Source organism: Danaus plexippus, chromosome 14, assembly GCF_018135715.1.
Source record: "Danaus plexippus chromosome 14, MEX_DaPlex, whole genome shotgun sequence".
NCBI classification, from domain to species: domain Eukaryota; kingdom Metazoa; phylum Arthropoda; class Insecta; order Lepidoptera; family Nymphalidae; genus Danaus; species Danaus plexippus.
Window position 1 is genome coordinate 4292991 of NC_083546.1, and position 26591 is coordinate 4319581.

At 32.3% G+C, this 26591-nt stretch overlaps 2 protein-coding genes across 2 annotated transcripts in view; one reads left to right on the forward strand and one right to left on the reverse strand.

Annotated features, from left to right (window-relative positions):
• LOC116769477 (lysine-specific histone demethylase 1A) overlaps positions 1-26591 on the forward strand; it is a 173413-nt gene that overhangs the window by 66440 nt on the left and 80382 nt on the right. The gene's annotated exons all lie outside the window — the stretch shown is intronic.
• LOC116769473 (toll-like receptor Tollo) lies at positions 9071-13552 on the reverse strand. The gene has a single exon (XM_032660577.2). It carries the CDS (start codon positions 13343-13345, stop codon positions 9524-9526), a length of 3822 nt encoding a protein of 1273 aa, XP_032516468.2. The 5' UTR covers positions 13346-13552; the 3' UTR covers positions 9071-9523.

Consider the following 26591-nt stretch of genomic DNA (forward strand, 5'->3'; position numbering starts at 1 on the left):
TTAATGTACAAAAAATATATATTTTTGTGTGATAGTAAATAATATATATCTTTTCCTGATAAGAACATACATATTTAATATCAAAAATGTGATACTTTATGGTTATTGATTGAAAAAAAAAAAACAATCCATCGATTATGATATTTTTATTGCTGCCAATATTTATGTATAGTTTGTCTTCAAAATTTGAACACTTCAATCTATCAGAGTTTGATTTGCATAAATGGTCTTGATTAAACGAGATAATTGGTGCTGATATAAATTATGTTTTACGATTATTGCTATAAATATCTATATTTAATTGCCGTTGGGTCTCACTATTTCTATAAATTGATATCTGCTGATCTAATCATTTGAATGCAAAATGATAATTGTTAAATGTTATTGTTTTTTTATTATATATATATATGCATATAATTTATTTCGTTACTGGTATTTTAATTACATTCATGATTATAACCACAAACGAAGAAGTTTATTTACAAAAACGGCTGAATGAATTTTGGAGTGATAATTATTTTACCCCTAAGCCATTTAAATTCACCGTCGCGTTTTCAACCGTGCATAGAACGGAAATTTATTTCACAGAAGCTTAAATGTGGCAATTTCACTGCGTGTGGATTCGTGGTAAAGTTTCTATTGTGAAAGAATGGCCGGTAGCATGTCCTCATTATTTTGAATGAATTGCCGAAGCGCATAATGGTGGAGTAACTTCTTACATGGCAAATTACATACCGTGCGATGTCATTGTATTAAATAATTTACTTGCATTATAACGTAAATATAACGGACGGTGCCTATTAAAACTTATATAATTTATCTTTTAACATTGCTATTTTTATATTTTAAACTCGTTTCATCCTATTTTAATACACAATATTAACATATTTATCTATTCAATATATAATTATTCAGTAAAAAATAGCAATACCCTATATTCAGCTTGCCAAGTGTGAATAAAATTTAATTAGTATAAAAACTTAAAAGTTTTATCTGTGAAGTATTGACGCCTCTCATTAAAACTAGGTGCCTCAAACGGAGACATTAGTTTTAATAGCGCAGATAAGAATTATATTGGAAACCTGTTCGAGACGAGCTTGATTATTTACAGACTGTGTGATTTGTAATGTAATTGTCTACCGAGATGAGCTATTTACATTGATATCCACTTTAGATAAGTGTTTTATTAATTAGTAATCGATAAATTCGTGTTAGGAATTATCAAGAGGATAAAGATACATATCTGGGAATGTTGACTATTTACCTTTATAAATATATCGGCATTCTGAAAAAGAATGGCACCTGTAATCTACATTTAAAGTATCAAAACAGTTTAAATATGTTTCTGGTTTTGAAAATATAGAATACTGACTGATTTGTTATTTGAATAATTTAAATATTCACAATCTGGTTTTGAACTTAATCAATTGTATCAATGTACGCAGATAAATATAAAGATAAAAGTTATACTTAAGTCCGTTTAAACTATAATGTGATGTGCTCGCGATACACTGAAGTATTTTATTACTACAATGCTGTATGCGTGAGTAAAAAAAATATATCTAACACATTTATAGAGTCAGTATCACTGCGTGCCACGATCGTAAATGTCATCTGAAAATTTATATTCATTACGATTAGATAGCAGTGCACAATAGTTGGCCCATTGTTGGATGCTAAACAAACTGATCGATGTACGATATTCCGTTTTTTATAACTGACATACAACACAACGACTCTGGTTTATAGATTTACGGGTCGCGGAATGCACGTCGATATGAACCTATATATTACTGCTTTGATTTATCATGAAATATCTGTGAATTTTCTAAGTTTAAACGATCCCAAATCTTTCCATTTCAATTATAGTTTAGTGATGTGAAAATAGCAAGTAGTGTAATAACACTATTTTATTGTCTGAAACTTACAGCATTCTTAACTGCAAAGAGAAAAAAAGATACTATTATTAACAATTGAGTTGCCCCATAGTAGTAACTCAGTACAAATGTGGGAATTTTAATAATATTTTTAAAGCCTCTTCATTAACTACAATGCTTGTAAAAATATATGGATACAATAGAGGCAAGATTCTCATTCAGAGTCTAATTTGTTCTCAAGTACATCCTAAGTTTATCTGACTTCTAGTTAAATTTTATGTTGCAGTAAATTGGTAAAGTAAAGGATTATGTCTTGGGGGTATGACGTCTGTCAGGAATGTACGCCTTGGGTGCACATCTATTACATATTTTATTTAGTACTTTGTAAGAAACAATTATGATTAAAATCTATTCAAATTATTCTGCATGGTTACTTTGAGCTGGAACATATACAACAGAGCAATTTTCTAATGATTGACAAATGTGAAATAGGCAATTAGCACTTCACAAAATTTATGTAGGTATAGGTGATATATTTTCGATGATCGGGAAGAGTAAGTATAAGTACATATAAGTGTACCTAAGCACTTTCGATTTTTTTGTTTTATCAGTTCATTTAATGTTTTATCAATATTTGTTTTGATTATTTGGAATGATTGTTTTGAAGGGTAGGCGAGAGGTAAATAAATTCTATTAAAATTGTATTAAATACCCATCCGTTAAACATTTAAATTTTTTATTAGCTTACAAAATACCGCCGATATAAATTAACAATAGTTAAAACAAAGTCAGTTCAGTTAATACAAAGTAAGTTTAAGTTTAATACAAAGTATTTGCTGATTGCTTATGATATTAGTACTGGAACTATTGATGGCGTGGTCGAGTGCTTGTTGGTTGGTAAAAATAGTCATCCTAGTTTTTATAAACCCCACGGTCTAATTAACAGCAAGTTTTTCCAAAGTATTCCAATTGAGTCATGATGAGTTTTTAATCAATTTGTCCATTAAGTAAAAACGGGGTTTACAAGATTTTTAGTTGGAAAAACATTTGTTTTTAATAAAAGTAACATGAAATAATATTTAAGAATCGTTAAGGCTTGCTACGTAATGGGTTTCAAGTTAAGTTTATGGATTACAAGCAAAAAGATAGAAATAATAATTACATATATGTAAGGATATTAAGCATTCCTGAATATCCTTATTCTGCTTAAATATTTGGTTCCGCATGTATGTGCGAACTGTTTAGAATATATTGATGGTTATATAAGTACACTGTGTTATTATATTGAGCTTCACGTTATTGTCTAACGCACGATGTTTTCTAGGAAAGCTAGTGCTGCGGTTTGGCATGAATAATTGCTTTCGAAACCGATGCACAATAGCCAATGCGAGTGTTTAAATACCCTATTAAATCTTGCGGAGTGCGTAGGATTCTGTGGGATTCAATTACGTTTTGTGAGTGATGAAAGGTACCGGAGTTAACCGTGTAAACCGAGCCGCGAGCCGCTGGAACACATCCCGACACCTCGCGCTCAATGAGCCCCGTTACAAAAGGTGAGAAATAAGACGCTCACAATGCGTATCGTGCCAGGGGCAGATTGAATAAATGCTAAATTAAATAAGAGCAAATAAAATCGGCCATTAATGAGCAAAAGCCGTGTCGGATAATTCGTGTAGAGTGACATTAAACAAAGGCTTGCTTACTTTGACGCTGAGTGAGACGGGACTGGAAGCTTAGTATGGATTATATTATGATTGCATATAAAATAAACTGTCCTATCTGAATTTAAACAAGAGACTCACGAGCATTCAGACCAGACTACTTCAAAGTAAACCTTTTCAACAGTTTGTTGTGAGAATTTGCCATATAGGCGGAATCTTGACGAAATTTCTCAAGTTGTAGTTGTCACCGGTGTGGTGTTAGAAAAACCTTTAATATTCTATAATTGTAAAATTAGTCATAATAAATACAGCCAAAACCTAAGTATATATTTATATTCAACGGAGTAGATGCGTATATCCTATTTAGAAAGCAATTATTATTTACATATCATTAATGGGATACTGATGTAGCACTTATCCGTTTGGTTGAACTCAGGGTCAACATATTTAACGTTACACCATCTTATGATGCTACGCCTCTCTTCACAATTTTGATTCTTACTTCTCATATTGATAAAATTTTCTTTTTAATGTTAGAGCTTTGAGTGTGTTGGACAATTTTTTTTCGTTCGGTATTCAGTGTTGATCACGATGACGTTACTTATTACTGATGCGAGTTTTGTGACTCTACTTATGAAATTCTTAAGTATATAATTCTTAAACTATTTGTGTATTCGTTCGTTATTGAAGCTGCCTTATTATAATTAGATTGTATACATATAGTTGTATTTTAATATATGTTAGCTTGTAAAGACTTCTGCAATTTTTCAAACAACATCAAACATTATATTTAAACATTGATATTTTTTTGTTCTGCGTTTGTATATCAAATTGGATATTGGTCGTAAATTTTTTTCTAAATAATATAATTATAGAAATGTTTTCACATATTTCATAAAGTAAATTTTTTTCTTTGTCCGAAAACAAAATTGCCGGGACCATATTTTTTTAGCATATTTGTTTTTTTATTAGTGTACATATTAATTATTACAATTATGTTTTTTTCTATTATGCTACAGCCATAATTAAATTGACATTTGAAATCGATACCGAATTGTTTCTCTATAAATTATTCAGAAGTATTATAATCTATAAATCTATGATAATGCTATAATTGCCTCGTATATTTGGAATAAAACAATAACAATTTAATAGGGACAAGATAAACATTGTAAGCTGTAATACCTCAACTGGAGCGAACATGCCACAGAGTAACTACGTAGCAACAAGGCCGTGTCGAAATAAATGGCTGGTAATATATTTGATATAAGAATCTGATAATCGAATTAATCTCTTACATGCAACTTAATTAAGGTAGTCGGTTATAACAGTGTATAATTTGCGTCGAATATGTATCTTCATAGTTTCTTAGCGATGACTCATACTAGTACACTGAAACAAGCACGTGATATTGTTTGATTTCATAATGGCGACTAAATACGGGTTTAGTGGTAATGGTTAAACAAAAACTAGTTAAATTGCTGGCTTGTTATGGTCTTATCGAGTTGAGTTTTTGTGTTAATATAATTATACTGTTACATATAAGTTTATTCTTGCCATGATATAAAAAAAATTGTGGGAATCAATACACTGTATGAAAATATATTAGACAAGTGTTATAATCTATTAAAAGAAACGATAAATGTCTTATAGATACATACTTAATAAAAGTCATATGGTGACAGTTAGTTTGTTGTTTGCTCTTCCTCGGTTATCACAGTGTATAGAACAAATATTTGTCCCGCTTAATCGTAGTGTGGTCTTAGACCCCATACATGGAATTAATATGGACACCTTTGAAGCATGGTGTGATATTTGCCAGTTTCTCCGCTTCCGTTCAATAAACAAATTGACTGAAGAACCTTTTATAGCTGTGATATCTTAGAATTATTAAAGTGTCTTATTTTATATTTGGTACTTAACAATTTGTTAATAGTAATTATATTTTTAAAATTATCTGCTATCGAATTAATTCGTATCTAAAAGTGGCAACGGCGTATCGCAATCATTAAATAAATAACAAGATTAGTACCAAAATGTGTACTTAAAATAAACGAGCTTTCATGACTACAATAATCACTTAGCTGTTATCTGTAATCATAATTCTCATCAAAACAAGCTTCTAATTGACCGACGGTTCCCATCCTCGTTATTGTCTGTAAATTATTTTTTATATATTTTCTTACATATTCAATAACGATAATTTAAATTGTCACTATATATAATATATTCTTATTCAAAAACTATGTAAATAATTTATGCAGCGTTAAGTAGATAACAAACACATTTTAGATATAACTTATCTAAATATGACAAGCTATTTAAATATTTTACATAGCATTCAAATATAATTTGATACTATTGGTGCACAGTTGAACCACAAATCAATATCATTATATATTCATATATATTGTAAGGTGTGAGTTGAGGCGGCTCGTTGAACTCTTCAGTACGCGCGGGCGGTGCTGTTATTGCCGAGTTATGTTTTTTCTCTTGGCTCTAACGAGATTCTATGTTCAAATATCGAGGCAGTTTCTGGCCGCACATTACACGCTCTAGGATATTAAAATGAGACAAATTTATTGCTGTTCTCCGATTATACGTTCGATAAACACCGAGACCGTTGATTATGATATCTCGGGAGTCTAATCGTACCATCGATACAGAGCCGCGTTCTATTTTACACTGGACCAGTACTAATAAAAATGAAACTCGTTACCGACGTCGTGTTTTCGATGGTTCGTATAGAAAAATCAACAAGGTGCCGAGGCGATCTAGAGTCGGAACCGCGGTGCGTTATCGGACAGATCGGTTCGAACAATGCATCGAATGTTTCAATATAAAACGGACAGCATTTTTAACGTTTCATCGGCGATGCAACAATCGTAAAATAAATTCTCTACGCCTTCTCAGAGCTCTGATTAATGTTTTACACGGCGCGGCGTCGCGTTTATTTTTTCACCTCGGTGTTATTCTCTAGCATAATTTATGATTCTCGACTGGGATGCTGCGTATGCCTCACTACTTGTATCTGTGATTCCATATTGTTTGATCACAGATATGGAAAGTTTACACGTTATCGGAATTGTCAAGTCTCTCATGTGATGTCGTTTGTTCTCTAGATTATAATATTAATAATGTGTGTGTAAAAAAGTTAATAAATCTTTGATATGTATTCGAGTAAATATATTCATAAATGCAAATCAAAATTTTTATCTACTGCTACAGATAAACGATTGCTAAAATCGTTTCGTATTGGATATATTTTGTTCGACATATAATTGTTAATTAGAATTTTGATTATTTGTTATCGGTGATGTTAAATGAATATTAAATCAAAAGATATTGTTTATAAATTATATTGGAAAAATAATAAGACTTAAATTATTTAAATTAAATCCAAAAAAGACATCAATTTGATAGATTCTTGTTATTTGTTTCAATATTACTACTTATATTGGAATAAAATTTCATTTGTACGCAATAACTGCTTTTTCATTTGACAACAATCTTAATGAATAGCAACACGACGTAAATCTTAGGTTATAATGGTTTTGGAAGTAAATAAAAAAAAATATATATTATATTTTTCTAAATATCTATTATGTAATTCGCCGTATGACAGTTGTTTTGATACATCAATCTTATTGTTTGGAAATGTGAATATTATAAGAATTATAAATAATTTTAGAATATTATTAACAATAAATATACGTATAAAAACCATAAATCGACATAATAGTCTCCCCTAATATAATAGTAAACTTCATTAAGAAAAGGATTATTTTATTTTCTTACTAGATGTGGTCTATTTATCTCTAGGACATTTTTTTCGCCACCAAAAGGTTAACAACTCTGTTGTGGGAATTAGCTATTGATTCAATTACGTATATAGGGCTTATTGTGAAGTAATACATTTGTGAAGTTTAGGTAGATATAGTATATATATGATTCATTGAAAACAAAAAAAAAAAACTATTTTAGGAAACAGCAAGCAATGCTAGAAATAATTTTATAAAATAAAAAATAATGCGTCAGAAAAACGAAGTAAAATATCACTGTCAATTTTATTCCGAACCGCGTTAATTTTTGTAATTCCTACGATGTAATCTGTATATCAAAGAACAAATATTGAGTTTTTGTTTTTGAGAACAATTGAACTGGTGGTTGCTCTCTATTGTACGGACCACTTTAGCATCTGTTTAGGATTAGGATTTTTTCAAAGATTAGATAATGCTTTAAAATATTTTGTAAATAGAGTACGTCTGATTGAATTTGATTTAGATGAGCCCAACATAATTTAGGTAGTTTTAAATGAAAAACGTAAATACAAACTCCTGTTATAAATAGAACGGGTATTTTATGATTTTAAATGAATCATTGTACTTATTATCGTACAGTACGTACTTCAACACTGAATTTTTAACAAAAATAATAAATTTCAAATCATACCTTTCTCATTATTCCTTATCAAGAGAGAAAAAGGAAAAAGAAACTATTCATAACTTTCTCGGATTTATTTATAAAAGCTTTCTGTTCATCATTAAATTAATATAATGAAATAGTAAAATATCAAAAGTAATTAAGAGCCGCAGTGCTGTAATCATTGTTACAATTTCTATACCTTTTTTCGAATGCCACTGTTGTTTTTAATTTGAATTTTTAATTTCATAATAGTTTTTGTGTCAATAGTATTTGCTTTAAACAATTTTTTTCAAATATTCTTATTTTCTTAGTAAATATATTTCAATTTAATACTTTATGTATTTAATATATTGATGAATGTACTTATGAACGTTGTCCACGCGACCATTAAAATGTACCTAGAATATTACACTACCATAATGATATACATTCACGCATAAGAAGAATGTGATGGTATATAAACCATTATGAAACTGATTAAGTAATAAGGATGGAATTTAGATTTTTTAAATTGTAATATTACATCAAAGCTCGTAATATCCTTCAGTCTATCGTATATTACAATCCTCAGCGAAACTCATATTTGCATCGATGAATAAAACCACGCGGCTCTTTTGTTCTCTCCAGTTGTTTCACACCTCCTTAGGGCTGTGGGATCGGGCTCGTTAACTGAGATTGAAGGCTCGGTCGATGCCCGGGTATACACAACATACATAAAAAACCTGATATGCAATATGCTTGCCTATAGGAGCTCGTTTAAATAACTCAACCTACCTCGTATTCTTGACTTGACTATTATTACCTGTGAAACCGAGGGGTAGTGAGCTTAGAAAAGAATGTTATTTGTGCTCTATATAGCGGAAAAATATCGGAAATATAGTTTGTTTTAAATGTTGACGTTGTAGAATTTTCATAAGATAATTTCATGAAATGACCAAAAATTGTTATAATGTAATAAAATGTCAAAGTAAGACAGGTTTATTTAACAATAATGCCTTTGAATTCTATTGAAGTGAAGTAATTCAATTTATTTTTAAGAAAGTTTATATGTTTAACCATTAGCAGCATTCCTATTTTGTGTTTCAGAATGACTGTAAAAAAAGTCAGTTTTCTAAAAATCTTATTTTATTTTCAATATCACTTTTGACAAAGTCAATTTTTGAATTTATACAATAAATATGATCTTTTTATAATAAATTTACAAAATATACACTAATGGACTATTTTCTAATTTAACTATTATTAATTTATCACAGTTTGTGGCAAAAGGCCATTTTAGCTATAATTAATTAATGGTTTAATAGATTTCTTCCATAAGCACAGCCTTAATAGGCCTAACAGTTTATACAAACAGAATGCGTATCAATAATTTTTAACAGCTACATTTTTGTGTTTATACTAACAATATTTACAAAGTTCTGAGAGACCTTCATTTTATAATAGGATACAATTTACAATACATACGATAACAGACTAGCCATTTGATTTCACATAACAGTCACTGCAATTGTACTGTCACTGAAGTCTTTTTCACAAAACCGCACTACACATAACACACCACTACACATGGGCAGAAAGATTCCGCGGAGACGCTCTTGGTGGAAATTGTGTGTGTGACGGATGAGGGGGTAACATTTGATGGGGAACATGAGGTGGCGGAGGCAATGCCCCTAGATGGTTTCTTGGTAAATGAGGTCTATGCACCGGTACGGCACCTGGGCCCGGACTCGGCATACTTCGGCACCTTTGTTTATCAGAAACATCTGGCAAAGCAAATTTTAGTTTTTCCCAGAACAAATTTTCACCCCAATTTAAATAAGTATTAGTTTTGAGATATAATCTGATTTCAGTATCTAGTTGCTTTAACGGTATGTTATCCTTTCGGATCACGATAAGTCTTTTCCGGCGGTCTCTTAAAAGTTGAAGATATGCTGATTTAAATTCGACATGGTTCCATTCCGAATTCATAAAATTTTCACTGAGCACCATAATAGTACGACGTGAAGACTCCACCGCTTGCGTAATACTTTGTGGTGTTATGTAACCGCCTCCTGGTAAATCACGATAATGCAGATATAATTTGTATTGAGGATTACCTGTCTCTAATACCAGGGCAAGTTTATCAGTCACCCATGCTTCATCTTTGGAACTATAGCTTACGAATGCATCAAATAGGTTTTCTTCACGGTCCACGTTGGTATAAAATAATCTTACACCAAATTTCGAATGAACCCATACTCGCAATTCTTGCCTGTATTTAAAAATGACGATAACGGTTATAATGAGAAATAGAGATGCCCCTGCAGTCGCCAGAAGAAATGGAATGTAATCAGGAACATCTTCATTGGTTATAATTGTTTTGGTTGCTGTTAAGTTGCCGTTGATACTATTATCAATACTTGGTAATCCGGTACATATAGTACCATTTTCTTCTATTATTTTAAATCCTGAGTTTGGATCATCATATACGCTTTCGTTATGTACTGCGATATCTGTACTGTTCGTTTTCGTATAAATGCACCTAATGTTCGATAGATCCATAATACTTGAAGATACTCGTTTTGTCCATTCACGGAAGATTTCTGTGTATTCGCAATCGCACGACCAAGGGTTAAACGAAAGCGTAATAGAGGTTATAGCGGGATTTATTTGCCAGACAGTTAGTGATACCAGCCTGTTGTGTGAAAGGTATAATATTTTTAATTTTGCCATGTGATTAAACATGTCTTTACCGATTGTTTTTATTTTATTATTATTAAGATAAAGTTCTTTTAAATTATCCAATCCATCAAATTCTTGTCCTTCAACTATTGTTAATAAGTTGAAGTCAAGATGTAAAACTTCCAGTTCTTTTAATCCATTGAACGTTCTATTGTGAATAGTTTCAATGTGTGATGAATTCAAATATAATACTTTAAGGCGTTTTCTACCAATAAATGCATGGCTTGGTAGCATCTTAATATCATTACCGTCAAGGTATAACTGAGTGGCTTCCATGGGTATTCTTTCTGGCAGTGAGTTAACGTATCCCGAGTTAGAACATTCTACAACATTAGCGGACCATGACTGATCATGGTAACAAGTGCAGTTATTTGGGCAAGTCATTTCACAATCACACGCATCAAAATCACAACAATGGCATAGTGCGAAGCAATGAAAGTCATATTTACAAAGAAATTGGTGTGATGCTGCTTCAACTAAAGGCACATATGAGTTTCCACGATTATAAAGTAATTTGCAATATATGCTATCCAAGTCCATTAACTTAGGCTGTGTCCTTGCTCTGTTTCCAGTATTAATTTTTTGTAACCATTCCATTGTACAATCACATTCTAATGGGTTCCCGCCAATGAAAAACTCGGGTACAGTCTTATCTTGTGGCACAGCTGATATTCTGAGAGAGTTAGGGTCTAAACTTGTTATTTTATTTCCATATAAATCTACTCTTGTCAGATTAGGCTTCTTGAAAAATGTATAAGACTGTACTTTTGAAATTAAATTATCGTTCAAGTACAACATTTCTACTGAATTAGGTATCGCACTTCCTGTTATTTCTGCAAGTCTGTTAGAACTGGCATCAAACGTGCTAAGAGAAAGTTGAGATTCAATTTCAAAGTAATTTCCAAGTTCAGCAATTCGGTTGGCATGAATGTCCAGCCACTGTAATCCTGTTGGAATCATAGCATAGTCAAACCATTCAAGACGATTATCGGAAATGTTCAGCCATACGAGATTGGGTAATTTAGCAAAAAGACCGCCTATATCGGTCAAGTAGTTCCCATCTAATCTTATAGCCTGTAAATTTATATTATTGTCAAAAGCTCCTGATTCAATCTTATGAATTTTATTTCTAGAAAGGTTTAAAATTTTAAGTGAAGTCATTTTGTCAAAAACACCCTTGCTTATGTTGCCGATGTTGTTTTCAGTTAATCTTAAGCCGTACATTTGTTGCATTGTCATAAAAGATGCATTTTCTATACTGACGATTAAATTCTCTCCTAAATCTAAAGTTTTCAATTGAGGTATTTCTTTTAATGCTATAGGAACTTCATCCAGTCTATTAACATTTATATGTAAATCTTGTAAGGAGGTACAATTACGTAGAGCATGTGGATGTATCTTTGAAATGCGATTACTGTCAATTGACAATACAGATAAAACAGGTAAACCGATAAAAGCATAGCTTTCAATATTCGTCAGCCTGTTATTGGATAATATCAAAGTATGTAGATTCTGTAGGGAAATAAACACGTTTTCAGGTATGTGTTCAATAAAATTATCTTGCAATTTTAGAATTTGAAGGTTATGCAGATCTCTAAACAATGCTATTTCCATTTTTGACACTCTGTTATGTGATATATCCAAATAAACAAGTCGTTTCAGACCCGAAAATGTAGAAGTATTTATCCAATCAGATGTCAATTCGTTATAGGACAGATCTAAGATTAAAAGTTGTAAAAGATCACTAAATAATCCTGGAGCAAGTACTGTAATTGTGTTATTGTTGAGATAAATTTCTTTTAATTCCTTAGTATCGCTAAATAGCTCCGGAGGTAAGCTAGTAAGTTGGTTATCCGAAAATCTTATTTTTGTCAATGATATTAACCCTTCCAAAGCTCTGTCTGCTACAGAGTTAAGCCCATTTCCTTGAAGATAGAATTTTTGTAGTCGTCTTAATCCCGAAAGAAGTCCTGGTGGTAATGTATCAATTACATTTTTAGATAAATCTAACACTAAAATATTTTCCCCACATTTTTCATTCGGATGACGATGTGCAGTTGAAAATTGAAAATGGCTGACATCTCTCATTCTATTACCAGTCATATTTAAATATTCGAGATTTCTTAAAGAACATAGAGATCCCTCAGGAAATGACAACATATTATTTTCGCTTAAATCAAGGCGCTCCAAATTTTGGACATCTCTGGAAAAAGCTGTTGGCGTTATTTCTAGCGACATTGAAGACCAGTCTGTATTATGTGTTCTTATAGTCAAATTTCTTAATTCACGAAGGCCAGTGAAGGCGCCATCAGATAGATTGCCTATTTTACAATATTCAATCGTAAGTTCTCTCAATTCCACTAACTGACGAAAACTAGCCGGTGCGAGGGAGCTTTGGAAAAAGAGCGCATCACTACACTCCAGTCGTAAACGAACAGTTAGATGTGGTTGAATAGCACTAAAGTTAGTATTTTCTAATTCACTATTTATAGTTCTTAGTCTACACTGTAACGCAACTCCAGCGTCTTCCTCGTCAGTTGTCCATCGACATTCGTCTGGAGCTTGGTATCGAGTTCCTGTGGTTGCTGACAGGGAAGCACTCCATACCGGTAAAACAGCGCTAAGCGCTAATATAGCGCTTGTAATCCACATCGGACACATTGTATTTTCCTTTCACTATATTTCACTTAAACTTGAACATACTATTTGTGATTTACACTTAAATTGCACATTATAGCGTTTTTATACATTTGAAAATGGAAAAGCGCACAAGATTATCCGGACACTCAACTCTTATTCCGCGAAAGCACTAATTGGACAAGATCGTGTCCACCACTTGCTAATAACTTACGCGGAGCGTTCACTCGCGCCGACGTCTAGGGTGGAACTGACTTCAAATCAAACCTGCGCTGCGCTCGCGCACAAGGCCGTGCCGGTTCACGCGTTCCAACAGGTAAATCTTTGCCCGGGGCAAAAACGTTCTAACCGCCTGGTATATTGCTATATCTTTCGCTCTACCCACTTAACGAACTTGTTTGACAGAAACGACTACACTCACTTTACACACACATAGATTTCATATACAACAACCAGGGTATGAAACCGCTTTTTGTGACGCTCGTTCATGCTTTATTAGAAAGGTACAGAGCGAGATAGAATGCTTGCGGGGTAAGCGTGTAATACTTGGTGGGGAAGCCAGCTGCCCAGGTAAGATCACTAGCGCATTGTCGAGGTCGCCGCGTAGGAGCATGGTATTCATATAATTGTTGTCGACAGAAGTTTTTCGAAATATGTCGTGTTTGATGTCTGCTTTTGATTATACTTGAATTACATATTTCATAAAAGATCTTGGCTTTAATATTTTAACTTATCTTTATTAAACACTTGATTAATTATGAGGTAATTGTTAACAAAATAAAAAAGAAAACATCTTTAAAATATGTTTTACCAGTCTTTAGAAGTTAAGTATACACGAATATATATGACAAAATATTTTAAATCGGCAACAATTATAATGGTCTGGAAGGCCTTCTGTTTTTTAATAAAATATAATTGCTAATAATACATTATTTGCTGGGCAAACCAAATTGTAAATTCTAAGAATGCAAACCCTCATCCCATTTTATTCAACTTAAGCGGTTTCGATATAATTTCTCACCATTTTCTACTACCAACCTATCATCAAATTAAACGGTTAGACATTACATGTTTTAGGAAGGCTCTAATTTTTAAATAAAACGTTTGATTAAACAACCTTAGCCTGAATTTTTTATCAGAAACTAGAATTATTTTCCAATAATTTATATTATATTATTTATTATATATTAAAAATATAGTTTTTTATGTTTAGAAAATATAAGTATGCCTTGTTTGTAAAACAAGGTTTGCACCTTTTCTTATGTAAACAGCAAATGGCTTTGTAATGGGAACAGCGTCCTTCGTATGTATAACGCCGTTTCAATATATCACATGAGGTCCTATGGGTCGTTTGTCCGGATCGCTTCTTGAGACTACAAAAGATCAGCGGGTGATCTTTTGACTTTTTGTAGTAAGTGGAGAGGCGTAGCGTGTATTTTATTAAATAATAGATTGCCGGTAAATCGTGGTTCATTGTTGGCAGTTTAACGTGCCTTGGATGGCTGTTATCCATAGATCGTTATAAAAGTATCTGTATTCAATTTACTATGGTTTAAATCGTCATGAATCTGACAGAGGCTAGCGTATTGGACATCACTTCATGAGCAAGCACTAGTGAACTGTATTTGTTCATACAATTGTTTTAATTAATTTAAAGTATCAAAACTTTTCCAACGTCATTTTTATGTATAAATAGCGTGAAATAAGTTATAATCATAATAACATACGGAAATACATATATTTTAAAAATAAATCCACTAATCAATGTGATAAAACACGTCACAAAACTTGTCCAGAATTTGGACAATTCATTTGTGTAACAATAATGACTCACTTTGTCTTCTGTTGCATTCATCAAGTATAAAACGTTTCCCTGGTTGACTTCCATTATGTTATTAATTTTTGTAATTTCGGTACCTTATCTCCAAGGACGGGTCCGATACCGAAGCGACACTTATCTCTATGTCATTGGACACGTATAATCCATTAAGTCGTCATTTCCACGCGACTGATCATTCCTCACCCGTCAAAGCTGCCTTCGAAGGAATTGAGATGTGTTGTTGTTAGCCACTGGCATATTGTCCACAAAAGATGATAGTTGAAATCTAAATTAATGTTAATAATGTTGAATTAATTGTCCTTACTTTTACCTTAATAACCGATACGGGCCCAAATAGAAAAGCATTAATTTTAGAATATATTCCGTGGTATTAAATAAAGAATTACAGGACAATTTTATATTAATTTGTGCTTGTTGTACAACATCCTTTTTTTTTTCAGGTAATTTCAGTCGTGAGGCGGATGGCAAAGTCACATTAATGTGTCATTAAGAAATATATTGCAGGTATAGTAGGTGTGATGAAGTAACTTATAGCGTAGGTATCTAGGGCATCCAGAATGATTAATGTCATCCAATCAATATTGAGTAAGTAAACTTTTCTCACCACAAAATAATATGATTAATCAGCAACTGATTACTTAATCCTTGTTTATCACTGTCATTCAGACATTATCTCAATAAGGATAATCTTTGTTATAATGTCTAACATTTTGGTAATACATATTAATAAAGCTGTTCAAGCTTAATCCTACATTTCTGAATGTCAACTACAACAATTAAGAAATAAATTTAATATTGCATATACATCTAATAAATATTTCTTAAGAATTAAAAATTATCTCATAGTAAAAAAAAATTTTTGTGGTGATATTCGACATATGTTGTATGGCGCAGAAGTTTGTGATAATAAGAAATATTTGCATCGATGCCATAGTAGTGCAACAGATTTTAAAAGCGACAATTTGGCGCGTGAGAGCAGAGGGCGCGATACACTAGGGCACCTGGTCCTTACAACAGCATATTGTTGGACAGAGATAGGAATAGAGTATAGAGTAGGTGAATTTTTATTTTTTTTTAAGTGTATTTAATTCCAAAAACAGAATAAACCACTAACATAATGCAGATTAAAAATTTACGCTTAAAATTATATGTGTACGTATATCTCAAAATTAAAAAAAAAGCTAAGAGACGGAAGAAATAATGTTGATTATCAAAATCAAAATACAAAGTATAAAATGTACGCAACTTCTCGACTCCATTCCGTTCAGGAGGATAGCAGCGTGCCGACGAATGGGACTGGTTAGATTACGCATTGGTGTGACACAATTATAAACTGTCGCAACCACCGACTATCGCCCCGTGCTCACTTTGTTATTAACAAACAATCGCTTCTACAAAGCGCACTGCAACCTATTGCATCTGCTAATTTTGGTCAATTCAAACTGTAAGATTTATGTTCTTGGAATGGTTTTAAGCGATTTTTTTAATAGTATAGTTACTTTATGTTAGTTGTACCTAACATGCTTTTCTTATATAATTTAATTTAAAAATATGAATGAAGGTTTTGATTTTAAATGAGTTTTGCGACGTAATCGACATATGGTAATATTTTTTCTTATAATTGACTGGCAAATTTCTTTGACGGGTTGTGAGTATGATTCACATTGTCTACATTGAATGTATCGATGGATGGTGCTGACTAATGATGTATGATTGATTGAGCGGCTCATATGTTGAGGTGTCTATACTTAAGAAAGGTTAAGAAAGTTTTTTACATCGTGAATTTTACTACATGACACTTTTGAGTTGATCGTTCCTCACATTTTTTTAAATACGTTTAATTCACTAACGCGACCAGGTAGTTGATATAAAGTTTTGTTTATATAAATAAAATTATTTCTCTCTTATTTACCAAGTTCCGGAGACTTTGGTTACTTAGATTAAAATATATGCAAGTTGTTTATCAGAGTGGCTCAGGTGAATTAATCTTTCGTTGTTTCAAACAAGGCAATGGGCTACCCGCTACAGATACATATAATTAAAGCTTGAAATAGGAATTCATTCCACAATTGCTATCCAATGTTATCGGGTACTCTGCTTGTGCGTCACGTAGAAACTTATACCACATTTGCGGCAAAATTATAAACGCTAGAAGCTTATTGTGTAGAATTTCATATAAAGGCCGAAGGACCCTGTGGAGCGGTACGTGTTCTTGCTGAGAAAAATACAAGCATCTTAGAAATTTCAATTGCAACCTTTTGTTATGTTCGCGCACCTCTCCAATTTGTTCGTTTGTGCCGTCAATGCGTGTAGATAAAATCGGCCATTTAACTGCGCTTCTTGATTAAATTCTTTCTGCTCCCTGAGTTGTGGAGGCTCTTTGTTTTTGTTCTAGGTTTCAAAATAAAGTTTTGATTACTGACGGTTCGATGATGTGTCTATGTGTGTGATAAAAAACTTAAAATGATTTAAGATGAAGTGACAAACAAAGTTAAATTTTATAGACTCATTCATAATATACATATTTTGCAAATTTGTACTGCAATGCCTTTACGATTTCGTAAATATTTATATCACAGGTAAATAAGTCACAGAAATGCACACCCGTTAAAGATTAATATTATACTTTTATGGTCGAACACAAACAGATCGTTGGCCTAATGAAATATGGCAACGTGTTCTTCTTTACTGATAAAATTTCCAGTGTCGGTGTTTTATTGCTGCCCAAGCCAGATAATTCAAGACGGCCAGCGGAATAATTTACGTGGTGGCCCTTCACGGCTTAGGCACTGCTACCGCGTTTTTACAGTTCGTTGTTTTATCATTTCTATAAGATAAGACATGTATTTGGTTTATATTCTTAAACCGGTACCTACTACATGTATCCAGTTTTATTGTAAAAGCATCCAAGCAACAATCTTACTTGTCTACTGATGACCCAATACGCAAAAAGGAGCGTTGGTCAGACAAGAGCTTTGATTTTATTGTTAATAAATTATAAACTATGTTGACCACATTTCTAATAATAGAATATGTTAGCCAATGGATACTTTTTTTCTTCGAACATTAAAATGTACGTCAATCAACCGTCGATATTAGGTACAAAGGATTTTCTTTTATTGAACGTAACACATTCATAGTGAATATAACAGTGCTTTGACCAGTATCACCAAAGTTTGTAACTCAAAGTTTTTAATCCCCGTTTTGTAATCTGCAACTGTATGGCTTATTATGCCGTAAAAGATTACTGTTTGTATATTTTTTTGATCTTTTTCGACATTTCTGTTTATGTATAGCAAATTGTTGTATTATTATATGTATGTATTTAATACAAATTCCCACTCCATACTTGAAGAGTAAAAAAACAATTACACATTTTAATGTAGATATGAAAGTTGGTAAGGGTTAAAACTAGTTTATTATTTTTATGATTAGCCCTATAAATGCGGTTCAATAAATCCCTTTGCTAGTGCGTGTATTGTGTTACTTATGGTATAAGCCAATGTAACCCGATCCCAGCTATAGAATTCTTTTGTTAACTTGATTTGAATAATACATGTAAATGATGGGTTCTTGTATGTAATATTTTTGATATGTAGGCTATTAGTGGCAAATTAATATAAAATTATTATATTTACTATTTGTCTGAAGCATATGTATGTATTAAGGGAATTTTTATGGCATGTTTGGCTCAGTTAATTAATTGATAACAATGTGAGACCTGTTTTTGAATTTCACAAATAATTTACAAAAACATTAAAAAATTATATACCTTCTCTTATTTACACAGCGTAACAAACAATTCCCACCGAAAGGTGATATGAAAGCGGTCCCAGCGTTCATAAATTTTGGATAACAAAGGGCTCTGTAATACATTTAAGGATATACGGATTCGACCGCGTTACTTTAGTTATATGGTAATGCGATTGTTTGTGATAAATTAAACTGCAGATTCCTCTCCGGAGTTCACAGCGGGACTCCTCGACGCCCGCGCATTCAATCCATCCGTGGAGGTGAAAAACAGCACACTTTCGATAATAACACACGATACGAGCTAACTATAAGTACAGTTATAATATTAGGCATCATATTTTATCTTTGATTAAAATGTATATGAATAATGAAGCAAATTTTATACATTAAACACGTTACTTACTAAAATAATAATTAATAAGTAGAAGATCGGACATAAGTTTTCAATGTAATACAATAGAATTACTTTTGAAGACAGTGCAACTGCTGATAATACTGAATTATTTAATTGATCTCGTCGTTTTGGTAGTTCTTAAAATATAAATATTTTCTCGTTGAGTCATTGGTTATTCCGTAAAATTATATAAGAGCGCCAGTTACTAAAGCGTCAAACAAATGAACAAAATTAGTTGCTCGCTCAAGTGCGATGCGGTGTCGACAAACTTTTTATTAGTTGCCTCTCTACAAACGAGTACACTTGCACCCGGCTTCCATTAAATTAGGTGAGAAATGCTCGTTTAAACGCTCGCTTTACATATCTTGGCTATAAATCTACGACACTACCCTTTTCATGAAATATATTTGACCTTAAATATTTTAGTGTCGACCGTACGGATCGGCCTTTTACTTTGTATTTACTTTATTACGTTACAAAGAGATCGCTCATCGTTGGTAGTAATTAGCTACCAAACAATGAGAAGGCTCATATAAATTGCTCTTAATTAACTGTTTTGCTTCTAAGCTTACTGAGAAATAATAATAATTTTAGGTAAATATTGGTAGGAATAGTTTTTTATCCGATATTTGCGTTTACTCAAAGTTTATTTAACAAATTTCATTGTAAACGTAATTATTACAAAACTCTTAAAAAAAAGACAATTTGAAAATCTTCTAAAAGGCCGTAATAGATTTTTTTAAATTGTATTCAAGGTAGCCAGTCTCAGTTGATTGTTAATGATATTAAAAAATGAAAACGTTTATGTGCGTGTTATTGAATCTTGAAAGTTTAAGAATTACTTTAAATATGCTCAAACAAGCTTGAAGCGGAATTGCATCGCGTGCGCCGCTCTTACAGCCATTAGCTATTGTTTTAAAGCACGATAATAATATTGGTAAAACGATAGTAGCTTAAGAATTGCTTCCGGTTACATTCTCTCATTGATGCATTAACACTCAAAAAAAGTTTTGGAAACTCTCCCTGTTAAGTAATACTAACAGATGTTTATATAAACTTTTTAGTAGATTTGATATCAAAACAACAGATAACGCAGAGCCACTTTAATTATAAAGGATATAAAATTCTTTTTCCTTTCTCCATACTGTGACAACTGAAACGTTCGTTTAATATTAATAAAACTGTTGTGCCCTCAACCCCTTAACGTACTTTTACGGTCGGATTGTTGTTGACTTATTTAAATAAATACATCCGAGTGTTATCCATCCAAGCTACATATTATTTATTATTCTCTAATTTTTATCCAGGACGTTTGATTATAGTAAAAAATATCGTTTCACGCTAAAGGCTGACACCCCGCTAGGCGTTTCATCTCTTAAATGGATGACAGGCCTATTACAACCTATCCTTTATATAACACAACGTGTCCTTTGATAGAATAATAAAATTAAATATTAAAAAAAATGTTTATTCATACACCACGGGATTCCATGCCTTGAATAGTTTTACTTTTTAGATCCTTCCATATAAATAAATAGTCGTTAATAAACAAAAAGAAAAGAATATTTTATGCGATCTTTTAAGTGGGTTGTTAGCGAGCGCGGTATGACAATTTGTAATTACATATGGTCTCTGTAGCTGTACCCATGTCATCGTGAGGGAGTTAATCGCGCCCGACGCCCGTCAAATGATGCGTGCCCTTACTCGCGAGCGTACTTAAGTCGCCTGCGATTATAATATCCCGTACTAAATGATATGTTTCACGCTTGATTATAAAAATATATTGTGATTATTATTTTCACTCTCATGTTAATTATACCATATGTATTTATAAATAAGACGAACAAAAGTGTGTGTATGCTTCAACTATTCTATTTAAAAAAATTCTCATGTTTATAAAAGAGAGAGCGACTGATGTAAAAGCATTTTTGTTATAACAGTGGGTTATATCTCTCGAGCTACATTAAAAAACATCCTTATTTGTCCATGGACGAAAACAAATAATGTTTCGATATTTTATTTTGAAACAAAGAGCGGTATTCGATACCAAGTCGGGTTCGTACCTACAAATATTATGACAATGTATGCAATTTCGTGTACAAACGAATTCATATTCCACGTAGACTGAAAGAGTCGTCATACGGTAAATCTTTTATGTTAATATATATATCTATATGTTATGTTCACGGGCCTCGATCGTGAGTATCAATTCGTGCGCTAGACTAGACTGTAAGACAAGAATTACTACTGATAAGACTTTATCACATGTAACTTGTACCGCACAAATGTTTTGTTAAAAATATGTTCAAAATGATACTTTAATATATCAAAACAAATGCGTCTCATTTGTATTGAAGTTTATGATATTAATTATCCCATAAATATTCATCATGTTCATGTACTGGCGTTATCAGCAATATGTCAGAAATATTATTCACACAATAGTTATATATCAGACATCTGCTTATAAGTCTGTTTACAAAATCACGCCCACCTGACTATTCGAAGTCATTCACAGGTATAGACTAAAAGGGTTAATAATAGACTTCACGTAGTTATCTCGCGAACCCATCTCGTTTGTTAAATACATTTTTCTCAGTCTGTATTGAATAGGTTGGAAGGCGGCTTGTTCTATTGTGATATAAAATCCATGTTATTTGTTAAACACGACGAATAATTCCGACGGCTACCGATAGAAATGTTTTTGTGAACGAAGAATGCACATGGTTTTGTTAAATACAATAAGAGGCGATTATTATTGTCTGGTGATGTTTTGGTTATGAAATATTGTTATTGTGACAAATTGGGAGGTCCGTTTCAATTTACCTTCGTACGGGATATTGTTGAAATTTATCATTAGGTCTTTATAGAACTAATATTATATAAAGTAATCAGAAAAATTTATCTTGTAATAAAAATACAATCACTTTTCACATTTCGAAGTACACGTTTGTATAGGAGGAATCCTTATTTCCGCAGTCGATGCGGATGCTTCATTGACCGGGGGCACTTTTCCTTATGTGAAAATATACTTTGAAATTGGCAATACAATGCCAGTCACAGGGGACCGCGACGGTCGTCTAAAGAGCATTTTATAAATGTGTTTTTAAGAGCAGTTCACACGCTCGGTTTTTTATATAACGATTTTATATATATATTGACGGATACTGTTAAATCTTTTGACTTTAAAATATATTTTAGCTTAATGTATTTCATTATTAATTTATTCATCATACATTATAATTGATTATTCAATAATTCTTATGAATATTGATGTACATTATTTTTTTAATTATTATTATTTTTGTTTCTAAGTGTTATTCATTAGTTGTAGGTTTCATTGTTGTAGGTATTTCAGAACGAAGACTAAAAAACAGTAAACTATATAACCACTAGCAGAACGCACGACGCTGTATCAAGTTTAATGGAAAAGAATTGAAAAGTAGCGCGTCTATATGGTAATAGAAATTTCCCGGAAGAAAAGAACACAAACGACAGAGTGCAGTGCTCTGAGTTATGGTTGTTTTCTCTAAAATTGAGCGTTATTGCGTGTATCCCGGGAGAGCAGGCAGTCAACTCTGAACGATATCCGAGAATAAGTACAGTTTTATTGTAAGCGGAACGTATAACTGAGCCACAGGAAGTAACTTGTGATGTTTACCTATCTACTACGAATGAGTTTCTGTCGAAACTGTCTTCCGATCCATCGATGTTAGCATAGGATATGTGTTTTGTTCAAAGCTAATGTCTCAATAGAAATTTTATTTTATGTCTTAAAAAATATAAAAAGTCAGGAAGTTTTTAACGAAGTTCAGGTTCAGTGGTGTTGTTTTCGTATATTTGATATATAATATTTGTCGAGATGGTCAAAAGAGTACTTAGCTAGATATTATTATTTTCTTCAACGAGTGTAAGAAATGACTAGTATGTTTACTATGGATAAACTTTTTTTATGTTAACCTTCAAGTCCTATTCCTATTTAGCTCGTGTACCCACAGATTTTTCTAGGACGAATCATTAAATTTAACATAAATATAAAATTATTTGTCAAATTTGAAATGTATTATAACGTCTTAAACAATATTAGACAATTTATTGGTTCTCATCAAAGTTGCAATAAATGATCCTATTACGTTTTGAGATGTTTATTATAACCAGTTTCGTTCATTGATTCCGTTAAAAGTTTTATGTTCCAGTACCGTTATTATTCGATCGGCGTGTAATTGTAAAGCTATCAGTTCATTTCATATGTTAAATATTAATGTTAAGATTAGTCGCCTATAATTGCTACTTATAAATCTAAATACGCCGATGACATCTTAATTGCTATTAATGAATTACATTTATAGACATCTGATTAAATGTTAGGCAATTTTCAACTTTACTCATGCTGATTTTGAAAGATTTATCTTGATTAATTATGTTATTAGTACGTGTTAGAATTAGTGATAAATTTTGGAAATAGATGTCGTACAGCCATAAATCGCTCTATTTACAAATACCAGAAATATTTTTATAAGATTTTTAAAACAATAACATCAAGTACACCTTTTTAATCTAAAATGTGTAACTTGTGTGTAGTCCGGATGTAATAACAGTCTAGTGTATCCCTCCCTACATACCAGTATATGCCTGTAGTCGTAAATCCTTAACTGTTTGCCTTAGACGCTCGTTATTATGAATAATTACGTAATTCTAACGATCAACGACAACCGCGTCGTGTGTCAAAATTAAACATTACGAAAGTAGGTGTAAATGTAGTGGATGTCATGTTTAATTTATGGGTGCATACACCCAACACCGTGTGGGGGCACGTCTATCTGTTTATGAGTCATCAATGACGGACATTCATTTACAGCGTTAAATTAACACCTGATTATGATTATGGATATAATCTATTGAAAATGTTGTTGCTTTTATGTCACTTAAATAAATATTGTATATATTGACAAAACTTTTTTACATCATTCTAACACTTCATGCCCGTATAGAAGCTGTTATAGCGGTTGTTATGTTATGTTCCCTGCTAACCGAACACACCTACTATAAGAAATAATTACATGAACTATTATTTTCATAATATCAATACCGTTCTTAATTGGACCTGTCGGTTTCCCGGTATATAAGAATGTCTTGATTGTAAACAAATATAATATTTATGTAAAATATTTTTCTTACCCATACATAAATATCAAATGAAATATTAGATGATCCGTATAAAATATCGATATAAAACGAGTTATTTATGGGTTGTGTGAAAAATATAATGTTGTTTATGTTTGATTCCATATGATGTGTTATTTTTTAAAATTTTATGTAAATCATTTCTGAGGTTAATGTGCGTTCAACGGTATTTGATATTTCCAAGTGTTAAGTTGACCGTTTACAAAATGATTCATTACTAGTAGAATAAGCTGAAGTTATTTGTTCAAAAATTCTCACGCGTGGCCATGCTGCGTGTCATGAGTTTTGACACCTCTGTATTGGTGAGGGGGTCAAGCGTTTCTCCCTGCCTCAATGTTTGTCGAATACTAGTGACATCCACTCTTTAGCTTTCGCCTTTGACATGACTTTGTTATTTTGTCATACTACTCTACACTTGCTAGATAATTATAAGTTATCGTTATTCTAAACATTTTTGTGATAAAATTTTGCGTAAGTGTGTAGAGTTTTTATATTCTTAGATTTAGATATTCTAATATAATTAAGTTCTTAATATAGGCGAATTAAAAGCAATGAAAAGAAACGAAAATACATAATAACTTTAAGATCTCAGAACGCGATATGGTGCTACCCGTCTATTCGATTCTCACATTCTGACCTGACTGGTCTCATTAAAGGTGTCGTTTTATTTTTAAAGGGTCAGCTGCCCATTTTATCGAGAATATAAAGTCGCCCCGATCTAAGAGTTGGTATGATAATTGTAATTCAATACATTACTATCTGCGTCATCTTCACTGTACCCGGCTATCAAGGAATCCCTTTTACATGGAAGCAGATAGAACTTAGCAGATTATTTTAGTTCCAAGATTTTATTAGTTTCATGGTCTCGGGTCCAAAATACATTTAGTTTACATACACGTTTTGTTGCTTTTATAAAAGGGGTGAAATCTTATTTCAAGAAGTGGATGTCGTTAGTGATGATGGATCAGCTCGGGGTTCAAAACAGTTTCTCGGGACGAGGAATTTGACGAGAATCGATTAAGTTTGACAGTATTCCCTCCGATTGTGGTGCGAGAGATTCTCGGCTGGTAATTACTGCCAACGCGGATATTGAACTGAACGGCTATTCTACATGACATACCAATAATGAATTCTGTCAGAGCTGACGTGACACGAATATCGCAAGAAAATATAGCGTTTAAATTTAATTATCATATTTTAACAAAATCTACACCATTTTTTTTGTTTTCATAGCATTGAAAGATTGCTATGTTACAGGAAAATACCTAGTCTGAGGTGACATAACATTTAAATTACAAATTACTAAATTAATACAAATTAATAAATTATCCCCAAACACCTTTTGTGTGATAATGAAAACCAGAAAATTGTTTTGCGTCTTAATCAGTATTAATCTAGGGCCCTTACAAATTATTGATGGCAGCACAGCGGGGAGTGTGACAAAGGATCTCATTTAAAATAAATCGCGCAAGTCCGCGACGCGCCGAGAAATTAGGCGCAGAATATCCCGCCGCGATCTCATCGTAAATAAGTGTTGCTTTTGCATTTTGCAAATGCCGTGTCAATGTTTAAAGAGCAATTCTTGTTATACACTCCCTTATTAACATTTAATACTTGCATTACAGCTTCAGCCCTATATGCAGTCATAAATTTCTTAGCTTGTTGTTTTAAATTGATTGCTTTAGATGCGTAAACGTGTTAAAGCTCATGAAATATATTTTATGGTTTTGAACTTGGATGGAGCAGCTGTCAAGATAGTGTGAGTGCTATGACAGTAAATTAATAATATTGGAAATTTGATAGTTTTAGTACTGGCAGAATAGAGATTGACACCCCTTACAACCTTTTAATCCCAAAACCAATTTATATTACAACTGTTTAACACCTTCAGCTAGAATTTCACACCCAATGTCTCGACGTTTTATATCTGATCAATGTCGCCGTTTTGAAGTTAACCTGCTTCCACAGCGTCTTTGTATCAGACGCTTTTTCTATAGCTCTATAGCTTTCGCTCTTTACTCACAAAGATATCGGTACACGTTTGTAAATGCGATACTTCCGCCGGCATTGGCATATGATCGTCCTTTACTTAATCAAAT

Coding starts and splice junctions, on each gene's coding strand:
- LOC116769473 (XM_032660577.2), bottom strand. CDS start 13,345: ATGTGTCCGATGTGGATTACAAGCGCTATATTAGCGCTTAGCGCTGTT.